This window comes from Notolabrus celidotus, chromosome 15 (assembly GCF_009762535.1).
Source record: "Notolabrus celidotus isolate fNotCel1 chromosome 15, fNotCel1.pri, whole genome shotgun sequence".
In the NCBI taxonomy this organism is placed as follows: Eukaryota; Metazoa; Chordata; class Actinopteri; order Labriformes; family Labridae; genus Notolabrus; species Notolabrus celidotus.
Genome location: NC_048286.1, coordinates 5,801,428 through 5,824,995, shown reverse-complemented (window position 1 = coordinate 5,824,995; position 23,568 = coordinate 5,801,428). Strand labels below are relative to the sequence as shown.

At 42.2% G+C, this 23,568-nt stretch overlaps 1 protein-coding gene across 4 annotated transcripts in view; it reads left to right on the top strand.

Annotated features, from left to right (window-relative positions):
* pard3ab (par-3 family cell polarity regulator alpha, b) overlaps positions 1–23,568 on the top strand; it is a 372,199-nt gene that overhangs the window by 191,116 nt on the left and 157,515 nt on the right. For 3 of the 4 annotated variants that reach the window (XM_034702112.1, XM_034702111.1, XM_034702114.1), the window contains 6 exons: positions 1,612–1,737; positions 4,880–5,295; positions 10,833–10,972; positions 13,046–13,174; positions 18,059–18,094; positions 22,758–22,805. In XM_034702112.1, coding sequence (XP_034558003.1) covers positions 1,612–1,737; positions 4,880–5,295; positions 10,833–10,972; positions 13,046–13,174; positions 18,059–18,094; positions 22,758–22,805 — 895 coding nt within the window. The remainder of the gene's footprint in view (positions 1–1,611; positions 1,738–4,879; positions 5,296–10,832; positions 10,973–13,045; positions 13,175–18,058; positions 18,095–22,757; positions 22,806–23,568) is intronic. The other variant, XM_034702113.1, reaches the window with a different exon arrangement.

The following is a 23,568-nucleotide window of genomic DNA, read 5'->3' as shown; positions in this document are numbered from 1 at the left end:
ATAAACCCAGAGAGGCGTTTTTTTGGAGGTTGTGATTAAAGTCATGCAGCCTTTTATAGAAACAAGGATCCAGTAATAAACTGTAGTTTTGAGTGTTGCAAACCTGACATTTACACAGTGATCCCTCTCATTACTGTACATCATTAAAAGTTAATACAGCCAGTACAGAGCAGTTTCATGTAGGTCAACTGCTTCATATCATTTCCTAGTGCAGAGGTGCTTCCTGCCTCCAGCTGCAGCCCCACAAACATCCAAACTTTCTTTTCCCCCAGACTCAAAAATACAATCAGGAGTTACAAATTCACCGCAGCGCTTTATTGAAAATCAAGAGCACACCACTTTTCTTCATGCCCGACCTAATCAACCTAAAAGCACATTTATAACGCACTTTTCTTTTATTGGTGAAATGTCAGAGTCGACCTAAGATTAAGATACCCGGCTTTCATCAGAGAAGTAGCCCCTCCGCTGCAAATCGCATTGTGCTGTCACTCAAATTCAATCAGAGCGAATTGTCTCTGAACTTTTTTCAACTCCTGAACTTTTCTGCCCTCCCTCCGTAATCACATTCTCATTCATATTGAATTATAAGCCTCAGGCGAGGGTGAGTGCTAAACCCTAAAATCAACCTGATTTACCCAGGCGACGCTCGCTCACACTACCTCAGAAAAAGCCCGGATCCACACGGACACAGACTATACACCGAGGAAGACTCGATTAGGCTTGTGCCGTCTTTCCTACCAGAGGTTGATTTTCTTCCTCACGCTCAGATCTTTAATCCGCAAAGCGCCCTTTCAGGTGAAGTTAGCCTCTCGCTGTGGCTGTGCAGGGAAGGCATAAGCCAGTTTTCCACACCGGATTACAGGGCGACAACGGGTGCAGCTCAGTTCTACAGCCTCTCTGCAAGCAGCCTGCTATTAGAGTTTAACGTAGCCGCTGTCTGTCGCTCTGTAAGAGCACTTTGTTTATTTTTGCGACAGAGGAGTCTTAGAGGTTAGAAAATTAACACCGGCGAAGCGTCGACCCTGACAGCTGAGTTTTTGAACGTGTTGATTGCCTTTGAATAGACGCCTCCTCCACACAGCCTCTAAAGCACCCTGATGCAATGTGACTGCCTCGTTCGAGCGCTGATGATGCAAATGACAGGACCGCACTCTCTTCAAGTACCACGGGATAAAGCAGAGGCCGCAATTAGGCATAGCTTTTTCTGCCTGTAAAAGCTTTCAATATCATTGCACTGAATGATTCTTTGACCGTGAAAACAGGGACGCTTGTGTTCAGGGATGCGTTTCTGAACAACAAAGCAATTGATGTTAAAAACAAACAGATGTTTTCAGCCTCAGAGATAACAAAGACACCTTGAGTGAGCTTCAGGAGCCTTGACAGATGAGACAAGAGGTGAAAAGATGTACAGGGAGATCACTTTAGTTTCTCTTTCTGCTCAAACTTTCTTGTCATGAAATCTTTGATCAAAGATAGTCAGAGTGATTATAACTCAGGAGGTGATGAATCATATTCGTCACCTCAGCAGCATCCAGGCGACAGCAGAGAAGCCGTATTGAATCCACAAACATCCTCCAGCATCTTGTTAACATGAGCATTTGACATTTTCAGGACTCTTGGCTTGTTGGTCAAGCGTCTGGAGAGAGGAGGCAAAGCGGAGCAGCAGAGCCTCTTCCAGGAGAACGACTGTATCGTCCGTATCAATAATGGAGACCTGAGAAACATCCGCTTTGAACAGTAAGACAGCAGCTCACGGGGCCCTCTATTATCAGCTTCCTCTGTGATTGGCTGTTTGAACCTTCGCTTCCCTTCTGCAGTCTTAAACCCTTCTTTTAGCTGTGATCCTTCCCCTGCCCTTTTTTAATGCTCCTCTGCACTCCTGCCAGTGCACAGGCATCTCTGCTGCCTCGTCACTGTGCTAAGCTAACCTCTCCTCATTTAACTCCTGTAGGTCGCACCCTAACTCGCTGAAGCGGTCCCTGCAATCCTCTCAGCCTTTATTCCCCCCTGTGTTTCAGTAACAGCTCTGCTGGACTTCCACTGTAACACCTTTATCCCTGTTTCCTCTGAAAGGAATGTGAATAAGGCTTTTAACATTCAAGGCTCTGCTTTTCAGCTCTGCTCACATCTCCTGCTCTCATTACCATGCCTAACAGAACCCACCTGCTAACTCCTCTGCCTCCTTTCTAGAGCTGTATGCTGCATGCATGCCTCCATGCTGCATATATAATGTTACCTGCTGAATTCAATTTAACAAACCCATTGATGCATATGTGTTTGATATTATTCTCACCTGCCAGCATGAATGTATACTAAATACCTGTATGTTTTCAACTGTGATATGTGATTTTCATATGTAAAGAGGCAGCCACGCATATGTGTGTGTTTTATGAAGATGAATGCTCGCTGTGCAGATCGTTTTGGTTTCATTTGTTGAGGCTTCAAAAATTAGATTTTTATCTTCACAGCAGCACAGTGAAGGTTAATGGAGTTCACTTCACTCGCTATATATTTTCATGAAACGGTGTTCCTTTATTTTGGTTAACACAAAGAACATGTTGGCGATGGCACCAACAAAGGGACTGAGGTAGAAATAGCTTCACATTCATCGCTGCTGAATTGTAATGGAGGCTGATAGCATGGTAAACCTTCACAGGTTAAATCATGGACTGTGGAGTGGGAGTGGGCTTAGCATAGAGAGCATAGAGAAAGGGTTATGAGCATGCATTCTCCCTAATGGCCAGCAGAGGGAGTGTCAGATCGTGCACAAGTCCCATCTCACCTCTCACATGATTTTATCTCAGTAAACATTTTTATAAAAACTTTGTTTTTAATCACCCTTAGTCTTAGCCAAGCGGCAACCTCCGGTCTAAAAATACAAGGCAAATGCGGAAATGCTAAAAACTGCAGTTCATTGAGGATCGGCTTGAGGCGGGCTCCGGAAGTACTGGAAACCACATACACACCAATTCAAAAAAGGCGATCTTTACAGCAGAAACATGTTTACAGCCTGGTACAAAAAATGACGATTGGCCTCAAAACAGCGCTTCAGAAACAAATGGATGATGTCACGGATACTACGTCCATTATTTATGCAGTCTATGGTCACAGCATGATGTTTGTCATGTAAATCAAGGCCCCATTTAAAGTGATAAAGAAGTTAAAACGGGATGTGCTGTCGAGCTTACCTACCTCTTGATTGACAATTTTATACCACACACCCACCCAGCTTCAGATTCACCCTTGCAATAAACCTTTAGATTAATCTATAGTAACTTCAGGCTCCTACAACAGAAAGGTACATCATGATATTCCAACAGTCAATGGGTGACATAATGGTGGCTACCTCCAATTATTATACACAAAGGAGATGTTACTTCTGAGTCAAAACATCTAATATTAAGAAATTAAACCAATGCAGAATCCACTTACTAAGTGTCTGTTTTAAAATCCTCCAGACACAACTGAAAAAATCTGTACTACAATCAATCTTTATGTGTAGCGCCAAATCACATCATACTTTTTCTCAAGACTCTCTCCAAACAGAGCAGGTCTAGACCGTACTCTATGTTCTATTATTAACAAAGACCCAACATCAAGACAGGATAAGATCCAGTCCCATCTTACAGACATGACTCAGTCAGATCTCATTTTAATCCACCATTAGCAGAGCACTTTGCAGCATTTAGCAAGTTACAGTGGCAAGGACAAACTTCCTTTAACAGGCAGAAACCTCCAGCACTCCAGAAAAGACCAGACTCTTGTTAGACACACATTTGCTGAGACCGTGTTGGAGAGAGGGATAGAGGAGATGAAGAGAGAGAGAGATGATAGTGGTGAAATGGGGTTGACTATATCACTGATATGGGGTGTGGATGTTTGTGGGATTACAACTCCTCCTCAGTCCTGGTTCCTAGGTTGGCTGGTAGTCAACTTTGGGCTTCATACTGCCTCTTTAAAGACCAGTGGGCAATGTTTTATTTAGTCCATGGTTCTACCAAATAAAAGACTAGTAATAAATTCAGTCAAACCACTTCCAATCACAGTATGTGTCCCTGCCAACCCCGCTGTTGAGACTTCCATACATAGTGTTTTTTTTACAAGCGCATCAACAGTTGCTCTTGTTATTTATCAGTATTTTTATGAGGCAGCAGATGAGAAGTTGCCCGCCAGTCCATTCAGAAAGGAATCGTAAAGATGCCGAAACGAGGCCCCGCTCCTCAGGGAAGCTTATTAGTGTCTGGGAAAAATGGGCCTGGAATTTCACAACTAGGTTTTTTTGGTTCCTGGCTAAGTCTTAGTCTTCATTTAGGAGGCGCAGTGAGAGCAAAAGAAATCCTGGGACCCCCTCAGCTGTCAGGGGGCGAGGGAAGAGCCATTCCTAAGTCTGCTTTATTGGAACAGGTGGTACTAACAAGGCTTGGGTGTTTCAGAGTGCTGACAGCCGACATAAGTTTCCATTCACACCTACTGTACATGAGCTCACAGTGAGAGGGGGTTTAAAAGAGGATTTTCTGCAAACTATCTGTCGGATAGAGGTCTCCTTCATCTGGAGCCAAATGAGGGGATTATGTGATGGAGCTGTCGGGGAGGATTCAGTCTCTTTTTAGAGCCGCTCACGCTGGCAATAAGTATTAATTAACATGTCAGGATGCTCAGGTGGGTGAAGATGGGTTTTAAATATGGAGGAACCCATTGTGTGTGTGTTAGAGAAAGACCTGGATATGGTGGAGTGCACTAACATTCAAGTTTGAACAGAGAGGAATAAATGGAGGTGACTGTGAAGGTATTTAGGGCTTATATGAGTCCAGTAACTGACTTTATCTCTCTCCACCAAATCCCTTAAACTTGCCCCCCTCCACTGCTCTTTTTGTCTCAGAGCCCAGAACATGTTCCGTCAGGCCATGCGCTCTCCTGTCATCATGTTCCACGTGGTGCCATCATCCATGAAGTCCCACTACGAGCAGCTCTCCCACGCCGAGAGGAACCCCGCCTACTCCTCGGGCCGTTTCAGCCCGGACTCCCTGACCGGCAGCATTGTCTCCGGCATGGACCACACGCCGCAGAGGATGTCTCGGCACGGCTCCCAAACTCAGCCGCACTCCCACCAGCATCCTCACGCCCACACGCACCCTGAACAGACTGACGGATACCCCCCTCTGACTCACCCGGCCGTGTCGGCAGCCAAGCCTCCAATGGGACACACCCACTCGCCTCAGAGGGGGGCGAACGCAACGCCAACCGGAGGATTTACCAAAAAAGTCGGGAGGAGACTCAACATACAACTAAAGAAAGGTGAGTGAAGAGAGGCGTCTTGTAATACTTTTAAACCAATCAAGATGGGACAGAAATCTTCTCAGATTAAATTCTTGAAGCTTTGCTTCACGTTGTGTTCTTGTGTCTCATGTCTTTGATTATATGATATCTGATATCTAACAGAGAAAACATCTCAGTAGACTTAAAGACATAATGAGGCCAAAATGATGCAAGACACCTACCTAGCTTTAGCGTAGCAGCTATCAACCAATCAATTAACTCTCATCTACATGTGGCCAAATTATGACCCAAGCAAGTGGCAACCTCCAGCTATGAGAATTGAAGCCAATGCAGAAGTGTTAAACACTGCAGTTCATCAAGTGTCCGCTTGAAGCTGGCTCCAGAAGTACCGGAAACCACATACACACCAATTCAAAGAAGAGGATCTTTACAACGGAAATAAACATGTTTACAGCCTGATCTGCACACACTGTACAGGGGCTGATTTTTTTCTAACGCAGCAATTTCAAAGATATTAAGATTACGATTTTTCCATTATGACAGGCTCAGCTGATTTGATTGACAGATTGGAACACATAGCTGTTGGCTAGGAGGCTCAAACCCCGGCTCTTTATGTCACACTAGCTAGACAGAAGTTCGGTTGAGTTCAACATTTCCAATACGGCTCCCGCCGACGATTGGCTTCCAAACAGCGCTTCAGAAACTGATGGTTGATGTCACGGATACTACTTCCATTATTTATACAGTCTATGGACCCAGGTGATCTGCAGACTCATAACAAAAGGAGAAAGTCTTGACAGCACTCTTTGCAGAGAGCCAATCATGAGCAAACCTTTGGCAACAGCAGCAAAAATACCTTGAGCAGAACCAGACACAAGGGGAACGAGCATCGCCCTTAATTTGCATAACCGGTGTTGTGTTGCATTTGAGTACATTTCCCAGTTTGATTGCAGACTCTTAGATCTAAAAATATGCTCCGAGAAAGTTCTTCTTTGTTATTGTGGGAAAAATCATCTCACTCTCTTCGTGAGTTATTACATCACTTTGTTTTTGAAGTATCGTCTGATTCTTTCCAGAGTCTGAGAAAATCTCCACTCAAATCTACATTCCTGAGGCATCCAAAAATTGAGAGAGATGCTTTGTACGTTCCTAGCTTTTCCATTCCAACTGAACAAACAAGTCATTTCCCCATTCCTGGCAGCTCAAAAACAAGTGTCTGAGTAATTTGTTAGGAAATAACGTAGAAGCATGCAGGATGTGAACAATGATGTAACAGGCTTAAAAACATTGCAAGTTTACCGTACTGATGCAAGCAGCAAACAGTGGGTAATGAGTCCAGTAAGCTGTGCAGGATCTTGGAGGTGGAAATTCAGAATGAAAGGAGATGTTGAGGATGAAACTTTGGGGATATTTCTCTGGTAAAAGGCTTTGAGTGACAGCTGGCACAGGTGGTGCAAACCTCCGCCAACAGGATACCAGGTTTCTCTGCCAGGTCTCAGGGCCAGAGAGCTTGTTGCTAAGCAGCCGCTGGTCCCTGTGTGCTGTCAAATGCCACAGCAAAGAGTCTGACAGAGCTGCACCATATGCCTGTCGAAGTTTTTACCCAAATCTGTTCCCTCTCCTGGGGCTGGAACAAAACCCTGAACAAAAAACGGTAAAAACACCCAGCTGCTTGTTGCACATTCCACCCAGCTGATACCGACTTGTTCCTGTGTCACTGTCTTCACCTCCCACTCTCACGTCTCTGCTTAGTCATAACACCAAGGATACACTGAAGTCTGCACTCATCATGCCGGGAGTCCCGTTATGCTCTCAGTCAAAGATGTTATCTCCTCTCAATCCACCTTTTTGTCTGCTGCTGTCGGAGCAGACATTTGTGGGGATTAACAGCGACTCCCAAGAGGCCGTTTGGCTCGTCTGTTTTGTTTTGAGTACCGACTTTAGCCCACAGCTTTGAGAGCAGATTAAACTCCTGTATTGTTTATGTGCTTGAATCAGACACCGGTCTCCTTGCAAATCCCGGGGACTATCAAAATCAATCAAAGAATCCCCGTTCTGCACAGGAAATTGCTGAGGTTAGTCTTAATCAAGCTAATGAGAGTTTAGAGATCCTCCTCCCTGTTTAAATCTGGGAACACTACGAGCATTTACCGGAGAGTATAATGCCGCTCCTCGTCTGCCTGTGGGAAGTTGATTGGCTCATCAATGGAGGGGATTAGGTGGAGGATGTGAAACAGAATAGCTAAGTGTTCTGTTTTTCTTTGTATCAGCACAGACAGACAGGCGGTGAGGATTAGGGCCAGTATTCTGATACAGAGAGGATGCTCATTATTGTTCTTTTAATTAATTTAGCTGAACAATCTCAAAGACAATGTGATTTAGAAAGGTTTCTTTACAAAGCGCTACAAACACATGCAGACAGTAACACCTTGAGCTGAGCTGTCAATGCGAAGACAAGACAGTTTAACCAGTGATTACCAAATGTTTTAAACTGCAGCCTAAGGCTTTAAAGGGACGGTAACGTCAGGCAGAATCCCTGTTTCTCCAAAACCGCTACTATCCAGGAGGTTTAAAAACAATCTTACATAACTAAACACTGCTTTAAAAAAATACTTTTCAATCAGTCAATCATCTCCTCTATCCCTCTTTCCAACCCCAACTCGGTCTCAGCAGATGTGTGTCTAACATGAGTCTGGTCCTGCTGGAGGTTTCTGCCTGTTAAAGGAAGTTTGTCCTTGCCACTGTAACTTGCTAAATGCTGCAAAGTGCTCTGCTCATGGTGGATTAAGATGAGATCAGACTGAGTCCTGTCTGTAAGATGGGACTGGATCTTATCCTGTCTTGATGTTGGGTCTTTGTTAATAATAGAACATAGAGTACGGTCTAGACCTGCTCGGTTTGGAAAGAGTCTTGAGAAAATGTATGATGTGATTTGGCGCTATATAAATAAAGATTGATTGATTGATTGATTGGTTGATTGATTGATTGATTGATTGATTGATTGATTGATTGATTGATTGATTGATTGATTGATTGGTCGGTTGATTGATTGATTGATTGATTGATTGATTGATTGATTGATTGAACAACAAAACTACACGATTGAGGAAAGTGAAGAAAACTAACTACTATGGCTCAAGCGATGGGAGCAATCTACTGAAGTAATTCCAAACTTAGACCATGAAAAATTAACTGGATCGATTCTTTAATGTGTGTTATCCATAGACTGTATAAATAATAGTCGTAGTATCTGTGACATCAACCACCTGTTTTGAAGCCAATTTTCGGCGGGAACCATATTGGAAATGCTGAACTCAACCTAACTTCTGTCGATCGATTGTGATGTAAAGAGGCGGGCTTTGAGCCTCCTAGCCAACAGCTACAGAGTTCCCGCCTGTCACTCAAATCAGCTGTGCCTCTCGTAATGGACAACTCGTAATCTTAATATCCTCAAAATTGCTGCGTTAGAAAAAATTCATCCCCTGTACAGTGTGTGCTGATCGAGAAATGAGCTATTCAGACTACACTTGTTTTTTATAACAGGCTGTAAACATGTTTATTTCTGCTGTAAAGATCGGCTTTTTGGAATTTGTGTGTATGTGGTTTCCGGTACTTCCGGAGCCAGCCTCAAGTGGATGCTTGATGAACTGCAGTTTCTAGCACTTCCACATTGGCCTCATAGCTCAGAACATCCCTAGTGTTAACTAGCATACATGCTGACAGAGGTTTAAACACTGAAACAAAACTGTGAGGCCTTACTTACCCCCCATAACCCTAGACAGTATAATATGCTCCTACCAAAGGCTGTTTTTCAGTGTCTGGGTTTAATTAAATATCAAGCAAAAGTATTAAAAGTCCTCAGGCTGAAGTGAACTTTGTAGCACCGTGTAATTACATGTACTTATTACAAAGTCTAACTTCTTTCTCCAGAACAACTAAGTTTCCTTGTCTCATAAAATATCCTTAATTACTCACTATAAACCAGCTTGAGCTCTCCGCTGACAGGATGCAGGATTTCTCCTCATTTCCTGTATTTAACTCGCTTAATAGTAGGAAATGATTTGTTTGTCTGTCAGGATTACTGATATGAGATACAGGTTTGTGCTAATAATGGTGTGTAATGGTGCTCTCTTAAGGGGTTGGAGGCAGAGCTTGCAAAAGTACACAAACGGAAACCTATCCGCCCACATGAGCTTAGATTAATGAACACAGACAGGTCAGTAAAATCAGGTCAAACCAGGAAGAAGAATGAGAACCATTAACATGTCCTCTTCAACAAGCTTAGGCTGCAACTTGTTGAAGTAAAATGCACATATAAGAAATGCAGAAGCCACTATGTTTGTTTCAAAATATATGCAGAAAATAAATCTTTAAATGGGTTACATCCATCCTAAAAAGAGAGTCAGGGGACTGGAGGGGTTGGCTGTCTTGTTTTTTTTTAACTCTGGAAGGTTAGCAGTGTCCAGGCAGCAATTTTTAAGTGTAGCAAATTTTGCATGGTTGAGCTGAAGTGAACTCTGTAAAGGCCAGAGCTGACTTTATCTGTTGGTAAGTGCTGATGCCAAAGGTCCATGAGAAGAAAATATTATTCACCAAGGTGGTTCATGTAAAACAGACTGTTGTCTTAACTTCATGTAACTCATAAAAACACAGGTTTTTATTATTCAGATATTCTTATATGCAAATAATTAATCACCACAAAGTGAGCTTGTAGTGGAGTTGACTGATCATGTGCTTACTGAGAAACGTCCCTCAGGTTCTGGTGCATCTTATCTCAATGATGTCACTTCCACATTACAGTGCTGCAGGAAACTTGGGAACACTTACCTTCCACTCCTTATCAACCAACCAACCAACCAACACTGACTAAACACTTGACCTCTGTTATTGCTTTAACCTACATCAGACCTAGAGAACAATACCAGCTGAGTATATACCAAGTGGCAACTTCCAGTGTCAAAATATGAAGCCCATGCAGAAGTGTTATAAACTGCAGTTCATCGAGTGTCCGCTTGAGGCTGGCTGCAGAAACACCGGAAACCACATACACACCCATTCAAAGAAGACGATCTTTGCAGCATTAATAAAAATGTTTACAGCCTGGTTCAAAAAACGAGTGTAGTCTGGATGGCTCATTTCTCTATCGGCACACACTACACAGTGGGTGAATTTATTTTTAATGCGACGGTTCAGAAGATATTAAGATTAGGAGTTTTTGCCCAAATAAGGTCATGACTGACTTGACTGACAGGCGGGAACACTGTAGCTGTTGGCTAGGAGGCTCAAACCCCGCCTCTCTACCTCACATTAAGTTTGGTTGAGTTCATTATTACCAATATGGCTCCCATCAACGATTGGCTTCAAAGCAGCGCTCAGGAACAGATGGGTGACCTCACGGATACTATGTCCATTATTTATACAGTCTATGGTATATACTCATCCACGGTTGCTTGAGCTGCAGGAGCACAGAGTGACTCAGATGAGCTTCACATTGTGCCTCAAGATAAATCCAGATTCCATCGTAAGACCTCTTCTCCTCTCTGCTCATCCCACAGGCCCTGAGGGACTCGGTTTCAGCATAACCTCCCGGGACGTTCCAATCGGCGGCTCGGCACCCATCTACGTGAAGAACATTCTGCCTCGAGGTGCTGCCATCCAAGATGGCCGTCTCAAGGCGGGGGACAGGTTGCTTGAGGTGAGGAAGTGACAGCAGTTCATGTGGACTGAGATGTAATGTGATGTCTGATTGTGACTGGATTGTGTTGTCAACAAAGTCGTTGGCACTGAGGTTGGACAGACTCCAGTGTGAAATGTGTCACAGCATGACGCTCTAATATGTTTAATCCATGAAAAATACCTGTCATCTGCTCAATGCGATGTGTTACTAATTCATTTCAGGGTCACATCCAAACATTCTGGCAGAAAACGAAAGGACCTTTTTTCACACTTATCTCATGCAGAGACGTGAATCTTTTGAAGTTGCTTTATCTCCTATTGGGAACCATCTGCATAAAGGATTACACTGTGCAGTGATGCATGTATGGAGCAGAGTGACTGCATAGAGCTGACAGGCGTTAGATCTGCAAGTTTATTTTATTTCAACTAGTGATGAAATAACTGTTCAGGGTTACAATTTATGTATTTCAGAGATTTTCAGTTTTCCAGCTTCTGAAAATATATAACAGAGATTAATCCATGAGGCCTGTTTAGAATTAGGTCCAGAATCCTTACAATAACAGAGTCCTCGTTTAAAGCTTAAAGAGCCAGAGGGCTGCTCAGTTTCACTCTGTAGTGCATGTTTCTCCCAAACCATAAGTTATCTATCACACTTTTTCAACAATATGTTTTTTAAGGATGTTCTTTTGTTTATTTTGACAGTGTAGAGCCATTTAGCTAAACCAGAGTTAGCCCCAAGCTAATTAACATCTGTAGTTTGTGGGCCGGAGACAGAGACGACTCCTCTGTTCAAAACAAGCTGTCCAAAAACAACAACATAACAATGCAAAAACACTGTACAAATACATCAGAATATTCACAGTGACATTTACAATGTAATATTAGAGTATCAAACTATGCTATGAAAAGAAACTACACAATACTGCATGAACACAAACAGCATGTGCCTCCCACAAGCAATCAATTAATCAAGCTTTATTTATACAGCTCTTTTCATACAAATCAAATGCAATTGAAAGTGCTTTACACATATATAAAAAAAATCTAACATAGAATGACTAAACATAAAACAGAAGTGCATTTAGAAGTAGAGACTAATGCAGAAAAATTGCAACAAAATGTATATAATTAAACAAAAAAGGAAATAGTTAAATGAATAAATTAAAAATAAAACATTACACTCTGAGATTTGCTCTAAATGTAAAATGCATAACTAAATGTATTAATTATTATTAGTATTATTAGTATTATTTTTATTATTGTTATAAGTATCATTATTATTATTACTAGTAGTGTTATTGTTACGTTAAAAAAGGTAAAGATAAAAGTCTAAGTCTAATAAAAGCCCTAAAAATATCAATAATAATGTGTAATGAAATAATAATAATAGTAATAAGAATAATAATATTAATAATAATATTAATAATAATAATGGAAGGGAAACAAATTGCAATAAAACAACATAATATTATAAATATATAAAGTGAAATTAAAATGATAAATTATATGATCTTTTTTAAATGACAACGACAATACTATATGGAAGAAAGGTTCATTAAAAGTGTTAGAAAATTAACAGAATATTGTAGTTCAGGAATAAAAACTTGTGTATCTCAGTCTCAAATAAACACAAGTATTTGTGCTCTCATGACAAGAATAAGACACTAAGCCTTCACCCCAACCTTTAAGCTCTCCTGATAAGTGAAATGCACGCACGCACGCACGCACGCACGCACGCACGCACGCACGCACGCACGCACGCACGCACGCACATATGAACATACATTCTTATTTGTGTGTTTTATCCTCTCGGTGCAAAGCAAATTCCCCAACAGGCAATAAAGGTTTCAGTCAGTCATTCTCTCATATGACCTCTAATGTCCCCCAACACCTGATCATGAAGATATATGGGCAGCCGGAGCCAGTACATCACCGGGGTTATCAAGTAGGGCGCCTCCCTTCACTGGTGTTTCATGAAGTCAGGCCCTCGACACCTCGGGGGAGCTTAACAGTTAGCCCTGACATCCCAGAAAACGTCATGTACACCATCTTCTCCCCAACTTTTAACCCAGACACGTTTCTTCTTGTCCAGGTGAATGGAGTGGACCTGAACGGACGGACACAGGAGGAGGTGGTGGCTCTGCTCAGGGCCACACCCATGGGCGGCTCTGTGGGGCTGCTGGTTCTACGTCAGGAGGACACTTTCCTCCCCCAAGGAGTGGTAGGTCCTCCTCCGACTCCCTTTTCTTTCTCCCCATCCTGTCAGCATAACTCACCTCACATCATGACGTAAATACAGTCCCTGTGCACACACACACACGTACAGGTTATGGGTATGTGAGTGCATCTGTGTGTGCTCCTGTGCTGTCACATGTGCCGTTAATCCTCACACTGAGTGCAGCGTTGTCTCTTCATTTCCCAGCTAACACAACACGCTAGCCATGCATGCAGATTGATTGCCCCCCGCTCTGCCGCCTCCCTCCTCTCTATTATCAAACTGCAGCTCGCCTCAGAGGAAACCTGTGGAGCTCAGTCTCTTCTCCTTATCTCCCTCACCCTCTCCTCTTCCTCTTCCTCCTCTGTCTTTCTCCATGCATCCCCCTTCCCTCACGCTCTTCTCATTCTTATTCACCGCTTCCCTTTTCTTCCTCTCACTTCGTAGGGTTACTTTCTCTCTCTCTGCATTTCCTCCTCTTCTCTCGCCATGTTCTGCCTCTGAGCTGACTGACCAGATTGATGGATGTGGGGATGAGCAGACAGACGCAGGGCAGGTAGCAGGCAGAGAGTGAAAAACACACTTGGCTGGAATATCAATCAGGCGACATCCTCACACATTACGATGTACAAACGGCAGCAGATCTGTGAGCGATGTGTCTCTGATGTTACAGCTGTCACTCAGTCTGGTCAGATGCCACTCACAGCCACAAACTTCAGTCTGTCCCTTTTTTACAGCTGCCTGCATGACTCAAGGTTGTGTTTTTACATGAGGCCAGATGCTAATTACCTCTGCAGGGTGATTTGCTGCACATCTGGAGTTACCTCAAAGATGTTTGCTGTAAAAATGAGCCCATAATGGAGGAAAAAGACAAAAGGCCTCACTGCCTGAGTGTAGTTTTTTTTTATGTGAGGAGATTTAACAGTGGAAGCTGTTAGCCGGCTTTAAATCACGCTGGTGTTTACTCTACAGCGGCGGTCAATGATTATCTGCTATCCCTCTATCTGCACTAGCTGCTTTTAAAACACTCTTTATCGAGTGGTAGCATGAGTTACAGCCCCAAACAGCACTAAATCCCCCCCTCTGTTGTCATAAAGATGGTCTCTCCCAGCACCTTCAGCAGCCACCATGGTCATTACTGGCACATGTAGCCATTCGCCAGCAAACAGTGTCAATCAAAATGTCTGATTGGTGACAATTATCACCGCCAGGGATGCAGAGGAGGCGATTGGCTGATGGCGATGATGAGTGGAACTGCCTCCCTGGTCGATACTCATCTTTTAGATAAGAGTGAGCCTCTGAGTCTGGCTGACTCTGCTTAGCTGGTAGTTAGATGGCAGGATTTATTTGAACTGTGGTTATCAGCTGCAGGGTGGAGGGGGTGATGTGAAAGGGTTGAGATGGGACTCGAGGGAGAGGAGGCCCAGTGCGTTAAAACGAGCAGCTTCAGCCTTATCTCGAGTTGCGAGCTGGGCTAAGCATTTTCTCTCTGCCTGTATAGATAGAGTGGAGACTTAACAGCACACTTTGTCAGTACACAAAAATATATAACCCATTATATATCAGTGTAAACACAACCCGGATGACTCAATTGAGCTTAACGGCAGATTTAAGAGTAAGCCGCACGTTCTCTTAATACATAAGCATGAATTTAAAATGTCAGGTACTAAGCTTTATTTATTAAGCCTAATGTTGTGCAGTGAAAACACAGAGCCAGCAGCTGTTGGATCATTTGAGCAGCTGCCACATGCAGCAGGTAAAAAAATGCTCTGAATAATTTGGTCTCCTGTTTAATGGCTCTTTTGAAACTGTGTCACTCTTGTAAATAACATATTCTATATTAATAAATAGGGCACAGAGATTTCCACATTACGGATATTCTGATGAATGATGTACAAACTGCTGTCATTACTCTAATACTACTATTAGTGCACGGCTCATAAATGCACATAACTCCAAATCATAATATGGAGAGATTAGATCTATGCTGAGGTCAGACTACATTATCTTTCTGTCTTTTAAAAGATAAGATAAGATAAGATAAGATAGGTTATATGATAATACTTTATTGATCCCTGTGGGGAAATGTGGTAGTTGCAGCAACACAGACATAGTAACAAGAGTAGTACAAGAATAATAGAGTATAGAAAGAGTGAAAATTAAAAAAACAAAAATAGATAAAACTAAACTAAATTAATAAATACAAATAGATAAACAAAACTAAGAAACTAATTTAAGATTAGTAAATAGTTGTAAAGTGACAGATTGACATTGCGTGATAATGACAGATGGCAACAGGGTCAAATAATGTTCACTGTGAGGTAGTTAAGGTATTAGGGGTGAGCCCGACTAAGGATTTGCTTAGTCGAATCTAATCTATCAGATTTTGCCCATAGTCGACGAATAGTTGAATGTTTGTTGTTTTTCCTTATTGACCCAAAGTCTGCATGATGGTGACCACATGACAATATTAGGCATAACCCTTTACAATTAAGAGACTCGTAGCTTAAAGTAAAAGGGACAACAGAATATTATAAGCATAAAACTTAGATTTTTTAAATCTATATTGCAAAAACAACGAGGTGATGAAGGAGAGAAAACTCAAATAAGGCCACCATCCTTTAAACATGGAACAACGCGCCACTATAGAGTAAGGAATCAGGAGATATTTAAACAGTGTTCACACAGCGGAGAGCAGCGCTGTGGAGGGTAGTTTGTCCAACTTAAGGCTAAACATTTGTATAATGTTCATAATCAAACCTGAACCAGCTAGAGGGTTTTTAAATCTCTTAACAGAACCTTTTAAAACAGTCTTTGATCTCGTCTTTGTCCGCTTGAGTCTTTTCAAATTGTACACGAGGAAAACCATCGTGTGTACGCGCAGAAGTGCGCTCCTTGCTTTGTTGACTGTAAATCCTGTCTTTGAGAATATCCTCTCTGATGGTGTGGAGGTGGATGGGATGCTGTGGATTGTTTTTGAGGCTTCGGACAGCTTTGGGTATCCCTCCTCGTTCTTTTGGCCCCGTACAGTTTTTGTGTGGTCCGGTAATCCTTGATCTCACAGCCCTCTTCATGAAGCTGCTCCTCATCTTCATCACTATTTTTTAGGATCAACTGAAGTTTTATTTCCTGACATTTTGAGCTACTATGAACGTAGAAAGATTTAAAGACCACCTGCTCCACAGGTCCCCGTTAAATGGTCCACCTTTAATTACCAGGGGAGATTTAATTACCACTTTAAGGAGATTTAACACTTCAAGAGCTGTTCTCAGAATTACATTAAAAAAGTTTATATTTATATCAAAATAGGCTAAATGAGACACTATTTTTACGGGAAACAGGAAAATAATGTAAAATTAGACATTGAGCACCCCCATGGTTTGAATGGAATGATCCACATTTCATATGCAAATATTCGACTATGAGATTGGCAGTCGACTAAGGCTCGTTAGAACGAATTGTCGAATATTCGACTATTTGGGGTCACCCCTATAAGGTATAGTATGCAATATTAATAAATAAATATGGATTAATGGATATGTAGAGAGAATAGTGGAAAAAAGTAATATAAAGAGAGTGATATTATCAGTTCAGTTGTAGTAAATAATAATATAATATAATGAAATATTATATTACGTAATATAATATATCCTCAGACCATCAGAGAAATGATGCTTATGATGGTCACAGTGTTTTATCAGGGGATCAGAGACCTAAATTGTTGACTGACAGACACGACAGACTGCACATTAGTACCTGACCAATCATCACGACCGAAGTGATAACGTTTGAAGGAAGAAGAGTTGGGCGAAGAAGACTGTAAACCAAAAACGTCCGCTGTGTCTCGCCAACATTTCTTTGTTTCAGTCTGTCGTGGTCATCCCTTAACGACACATCAAAAAGACAGGGATGTTGTTGCCAGAGCTCAACAAACATTTCCTCTGTCCTATCATTCTCGCAGCTCCAATCTCATCACTCTGCTTTTCTGCTGTTAACAGTCGTTAATTTTGCACGTGCATGGCGCTTCATGCTCCCATTGGTCAACCTCGCTGATGTAACAGAGAACATTGTGAAAGGATGATAGAAAAATTAAACATGTTAGACTTTCTGTCGGAGGTCATGCTTGTCGTTCATGATGACACACTTGGGTAACATGTAGTCTGACCTCACTATAAGAAGGGGAGTGTCTTATCCTGCCTCATAATTGATTGATGTGTATATTCATGTCATTGTCAGGAGAATGTAACTGCACCAAAGTTTAAAAAGTATCAACCCTTCATGATGCATTGCTTTTATAAACCCTGAGTGTGATAGTATCTGAATAAAACCTGAGAAGCAGAAACCGCAGCAGACTTTCAAAAAGCTGCTTAAAGAAGTAGTAATGGCTGCAGATGAGTTTCATTGATTTTATTATTCTATGATCTGCAAAGTGTCCATCCTGCAGTGTATTTATCAGTGTATTCTGCACAAGTCAGTTTGCAGTTGCAGGAGAAACAAATCAATGAAGCACTGCCTCCTTTTTGTATCGCTGTGAGCTCAACTCTGTGGCTGTCAGCTGGTAAAAGCAATCTGGATGACTTGAGAGTTCTCCTTATCTGGATTATGGCAGCTGGACAGTAAGAGGACATTGGCTAGATAAACTCTAAAACTTGAAATGATGACGTGCACAGGTTAAAAATTTGTATTTCATCCCCACCTTCAAAGATTGCAACAACATCCCACATTCAAGTGTTCAGATTGATCATTCTCATATACTGCATTCTCATTTATTCATACCATCACTGCCATTCAGCCATAAGCCCCTCCTCTCCACAGCTTCTTGTGCTTTATTATCACTGTCTTTGTTGATGAATATTTTGTGGTTCTTCTGTCCCCTCCTCCCTCCTCTAGAACGCTGAGCCCCAGATGCAATGCCCCAGAGATTTGGTAAGACTCCACCCGGACACAAGCTTGCTATTAAACCCCTTCCCCTCAAACAGCTCACAGCTACCACTCCTTTATGAGCCCGAGCTGCCCCCTTTTGCATGGTTGTTATTAATCTCTGCTATAAAAAACACAGAGTTTTATCACCCTGTTGGGACAAAAACAAAGGCGTATGCATGCATCCAGGGTGTACTAGTAAGAGCAGGTTAATCAAAGTGCAAGCCGCTAGTCGTGCATAAAAATGTTACTCACTAACACTAATTTTAATCTCCAGCCAGGGTTGCTCTAACAAATCACAATTTCATGGATCATCAGTATTGTCTGGTTCAGGCTGTACTGCAGAGTAATTTGCTCCATCACTCCCCTCAGAGCTGTATTTGTCAGCAAAGGTGGAAACACATGGGAGTTAGCTTTATTTGCAGGCTGTGGATAAGGTTGTCAGTCTGGCCGTCTTGCAGCACACTGGCTCTGATATGTGAGCTGAATAACAAACAGTCTGTTGCACTTTATTGAGGGGGAAATGCACACAGAGTTGGTCGTGGCTGTTCCAAACGTGCACTAGCAAACTTTGACATATGGCGCCATCTGTAATAGAGGCACTTGACATATATAGCCTGATATATCAGGGTCATAAATACACGGGCACTGAATGCAAATAAACAGCCGTAATGCTGGGATTGGACCTTTCAGTGGCAGCAGGTATATTTGTCGTTTGAGAAACTGCTCTCTGTGAGAAATCTCACTAGGATTCTTGGTATCCCCAACTGTAACAGTCTGACTGTTCCGCGTCACATGACACCCTAAAAGGTTTTCCACCACAGCAGCTGTTAAAAGCTCATCTTTCTTTATTGCCGAAATTAAAAGGCCATTCACATTTCCATAACTCTTCCATTTACACAGCGAACTTGAGCTGTAATTTAACCACCGCAGACTGCACGTCTTCACATCTGGCCGTCCCTTCAGGTTACATCTGGCCGAGTGCGGGCGCGATATGATTGCGCTTTGATTGGCGCATTAGAAGCGTAATTGGCCAGTTAATTTGAGCGGCAGTCATACCTGCAAGCTGTGTGGATGATCCTCGTCATCGAGGAGCGTTACGGCAGGGCGATGACGATTATTGGGACCGCAGCTGGCACGTCTCACATCTGCACACGATCAGACACTACAATGTGCATCACTTGATCAGACTTAGAATGATTACAGGGGAGTGGACCGTCTACTATTTCTGCAAACACTCTCAGTGTGATTTACATACACTACCAATCAAAAGTCTGGAAACACCTTCTCATTCAAGGGCTTTTATTTATTTCAATTATTTTTAACGTAGATTAATACTGAAGACATTAAAACTATGAAATAAAATTATGGAATTATTGAGTGAACAAAAAAGTGTTAAACAAAGCAGAATATGTTTTATATTTTAGATCCTGTAAAGTAGCCCCCTTTTTCCTTCATGACAGCTTTGCACACTCTTGGTATTCTCTCAGTCTGCTTCATGAAGTGGTCTCCTGGAATGGTTTCTAATGAACATGAGCCTTGTCAAGAGTTCATTTGTAGAATGGCTTGCCTTCTTAATGTGTTTGAGACCATCAGTTGTGTTGTTCAGAGGTAGGGTTAGCACAGAATGGATAGCCCTATTTGACTACTGTTGTAATCCAGATTATGGTTAAACCAGATTATTTCACAGTTTTAATGTCTTCAGTATTAATCCACAATGTTGAAAATAATTAAAATAAATAAAAACCATTGAATGAGAAGGTGTGTCCAAACTTTTGATTGGTAGTGTATTTACTTTTAATCTTCATCCCAAGAACCACCAGCAGCGAAAATAACTGTATCGTCTGCAAACAATTTCAACTTTTAGCAGTTTATTTGTATCAGTAATGTTCCAGAACATTTTTATTTAGAGCCATATCTGTGTTAAATTGTCTGTTCTTGTTAATATTTCCTGGAACTTATAAGATAAATCTTCATCATCACAGTTGCAGTAGATCCGGTGTGCAGATTTTCATGAAAATAGTGCCTCGTGAAGTTAAAGTATTGAGGAAAGTCAGACCAATTGAATTATTTATTTTCCCCAAATGTCAATATGACCGCAGAGATGAGAGCCAGATAGATTGTGGGAATTAGCTGAGAGAATACTGTCTCCTCTTCCTCCAATTCTCCCTCCTCTCCTCCACTCCGTCCCTCCCTGCCTAACTCCAAATCTCCAGATGAGTCTCCCTCTTCACTCTTTCCCGGAACATCAACCGCCATAATGGAGTCTGTGCCTTTCAGATGTTATCTGCTGTCAGCCGCCTCATTTTAAACATCTCACCGCCAAAGAAAAACAACAACAACAGCAGCAGAGACACAGTGATGGTGTAGAGCTTTAAAGGCAGGGTGTGGATCTAACAGAGCAGAGCTGCTTTTAGCGGATGACCGTTCATTTTCAAGTAACAGATACTCTCTGGTAGATGAAGAGAGGATGTTGAGGAGGAGGAGGAGGAGGAGGAGGAGGAGGGTAGAAACTAGTGTTTGTTCATTACTCCTTTCTATATAGTCTAAGAAGAATCAAAAACAGTGAAACATACTTCACACATTTGTTCCCTCCTGTATAATTTGAGACCTTGTTACAGTAACGGTGCTCAGCTTCGCCTCCCCTTCGGACATCCCTGGTATTTCAGCACAGAGTTGCATTTCCCCTCTTTGATAAATGTTCGTAAAACTATTGATATCACACATCAAACTGCTAACCACAGCAGTATTTCTTTCCACCTTGAATCTTCAATTGAAGAAGGATTATATTTGTAAAACTTTTCTGAGGCAAGAAAAGGCGTCTCCGAATCTGTTGTGTAATCACAATTTGAACGCTCTGGGTCGAGCGTAACTGCAAAGCAGGGCCCAGAAGGTTTTGAGAAATACTACACACCACATATCCCAACAGTAAACCCTGAATCTAAAAATGTAAGGATTAATTCACATGTGAGCAATTTGTATCAGGCTGGTTTGAGGTGAATGTTCGATGAAATCCCAGATGAATCAAGTGGCAACCTCAGGTGTTGAAAGATGAAGCCAATACTGAGATGCAAAAACTGCAGTTCCCAAATACCTCTTTTCAACAGAGGCAGTTTCAGGGCCGGTTCTGAGCCGGCACTCAATTGAGAACCTTTTTTTCATGTTTCGACTGCGAAAACCGGTTCCACCATGGCTCCAACTCTTTGCTTGTCTAGAACCGCGAACCGCATTCGTCAGGGGCGAGGGGCGGTGTTGCCGTGATTAAAAAAAGAAACCAAAAGTGTTTCTGCAATTGTCCTGCAGCAAAAAAATAAAAAACACTACTGGATTCCAATGCAGAGCAGTGGTTGGCTGAGGAGACAAGCTTCAACACCAACAAGCATGCTACGTTGTCCGCCATCGTAGTTGTTGTGAGGGAAAGTTTGCGCTAGCGCTGCTGGGAAAAGCAGTCACGTAAATCTGATATCATGTCGTGCCTCTTCCATGGCTCGAGCAGGTGGAAAAACAAACGTGTGCCGTGTTGGTTCATGAGTTCAACCAGCTCTGAACCAGCACTAGCACCAGCCCGGAAATACAATCTGGTTCGCGTTGGTCTAAAAGGGGTATGTGTCCACTTGGTGCTGGCTCCAAAAGCCAAAGTATCCCCATTATACCACATATAACATTTTAAAATGACCAACTTCAGCCTGGTACAAAAACAACTGGTCTTAATTGCTTATTTCTAAATGCTTACAAAGTGCACAGTGTGAATTTTTTATATAATTCACCCGTTTTTGATCCAATTAAGGTTAAGGGATAAATATAATTTGGCATTATTATGGGCATGGCTGATTTGACTGACAGCTGTTTGTTTGGCCTTTACTCCACCTCTTTGCCAGTTGATCAGATGGCAGTTTGAGCCAACATTTCCAATATGGCGACCATCACCTATATCGATGATGTCACTGGGATTATGTCCATGTTTAATACAGTCTATGAGGTAACCAAATAACAGCTTCAGCTAAAATACATTACTAACATTGCTCATGTATCAAAATGCACAGATGCATGGACCAACATTTGACCCATAGTGTGCTTTAACACCTCATCATATCTTCAGAGGAATCTTTTATGAGTCACTTCATGCAGCTTCCATAAAGAGTTGGTTTTAGTTGACAGGCTTGGTTAAGTGTACCTTATATTTCCCATCTCTTAATAACATACAGTATAAAAACCAACAGGCTACAGTATGTGGGCAGTCGGAGACCTGCAGGTTTTATGAGGCTTGCATTGCATGACTCATCCTGTAAGAGACTGAGAGCTTTGTCGAGGGTTACACAGCAGACAAATGCACCAACTGAAGTGAAAAAAAGAACCCACTTCTTGAAAATGGTCCAATGACCTAAAAATGAACTCATGTTTTTTATTTACAGGAGTCGGCTAGAGGCTGTTGTACGTTTGTGACACTGGTTAACTGTATCTGTCTTTAAAGCACATAGGTGGTTCAAACTTTCACTCATTTGTAATCTTTTTTTTGAACAACAAAGTTTTTCTGTTTGATTGTTTATAAAATGTGTTAAATGGAGCTATTTTGAGGCTCCGATGTCCTCAGTGCATCTCCAGCCTTGAAGTGGTCTCTGCCTCAGGGGCTCTTGTTTCTAACCTGTTGACTTTGACTGCCCCCCTTTAGCACCCGAGGCAGCCTGTGACAACCGGGAGGCCCCATTGGCTGATTGAGGTAACTGCTGCATGACATCACCAGCTTGGGTCATTATGCTGCCTCTGGAGAAAGCATCAAAAGCAAATGAGATACTTTGGGTTGGCTTCACAAATAGAGTGGGAGTCATTTAAGCAATTCATTGCTCCTCCAATGGTGTGTGGAAACAAAACACTTTGCGGGGTTTTCTCTCTTTCTCATCAGCTTTTAGCTTCACTCTTCTCTCATTCTCATTGTGCGGTTACTTCGCTCTCTGTAACCTTTTTGCTTCTCTTCCTTTCACTCCACCCATCCTCTCTTCCTCTGCATGCACACACGCGAACGCACCTTCACACTTAAAACACACTTAAAGACGGGAAACCTCTTCCCTGCACCTGGCTTCTACAATGGAGTGCTGATCAAAGACATCCGTCTTTACATGCTGGCCCTGATAGTCCCATAATGGGCCCATAACGTGAACATTCAGCTCCATTGTTTATGCCATTAGTCACACAGGCTTATGGAAAATGACTGTGATGCTATATTGAAAAGCCATCAGCGGCGGCGGCAGTAATACTGCAGCTACAGCGTGCCAAGATGCTATCTATCACACTTCCATGTTTCCTCCGCACACCAAGCTCTTATGAAATGCAGTCTGCGAGCACGTTCGGGTGTGATGATGAAGGGTTTCTTGATGACATGATGAAGCATTTAGCAGAGCAGAACATGTGTTGGCTGATCGTGATAAAGCATAAGTGTCTCATTAAGTGTACAGGATGATAATGCATGATACTGACTGTGTGTA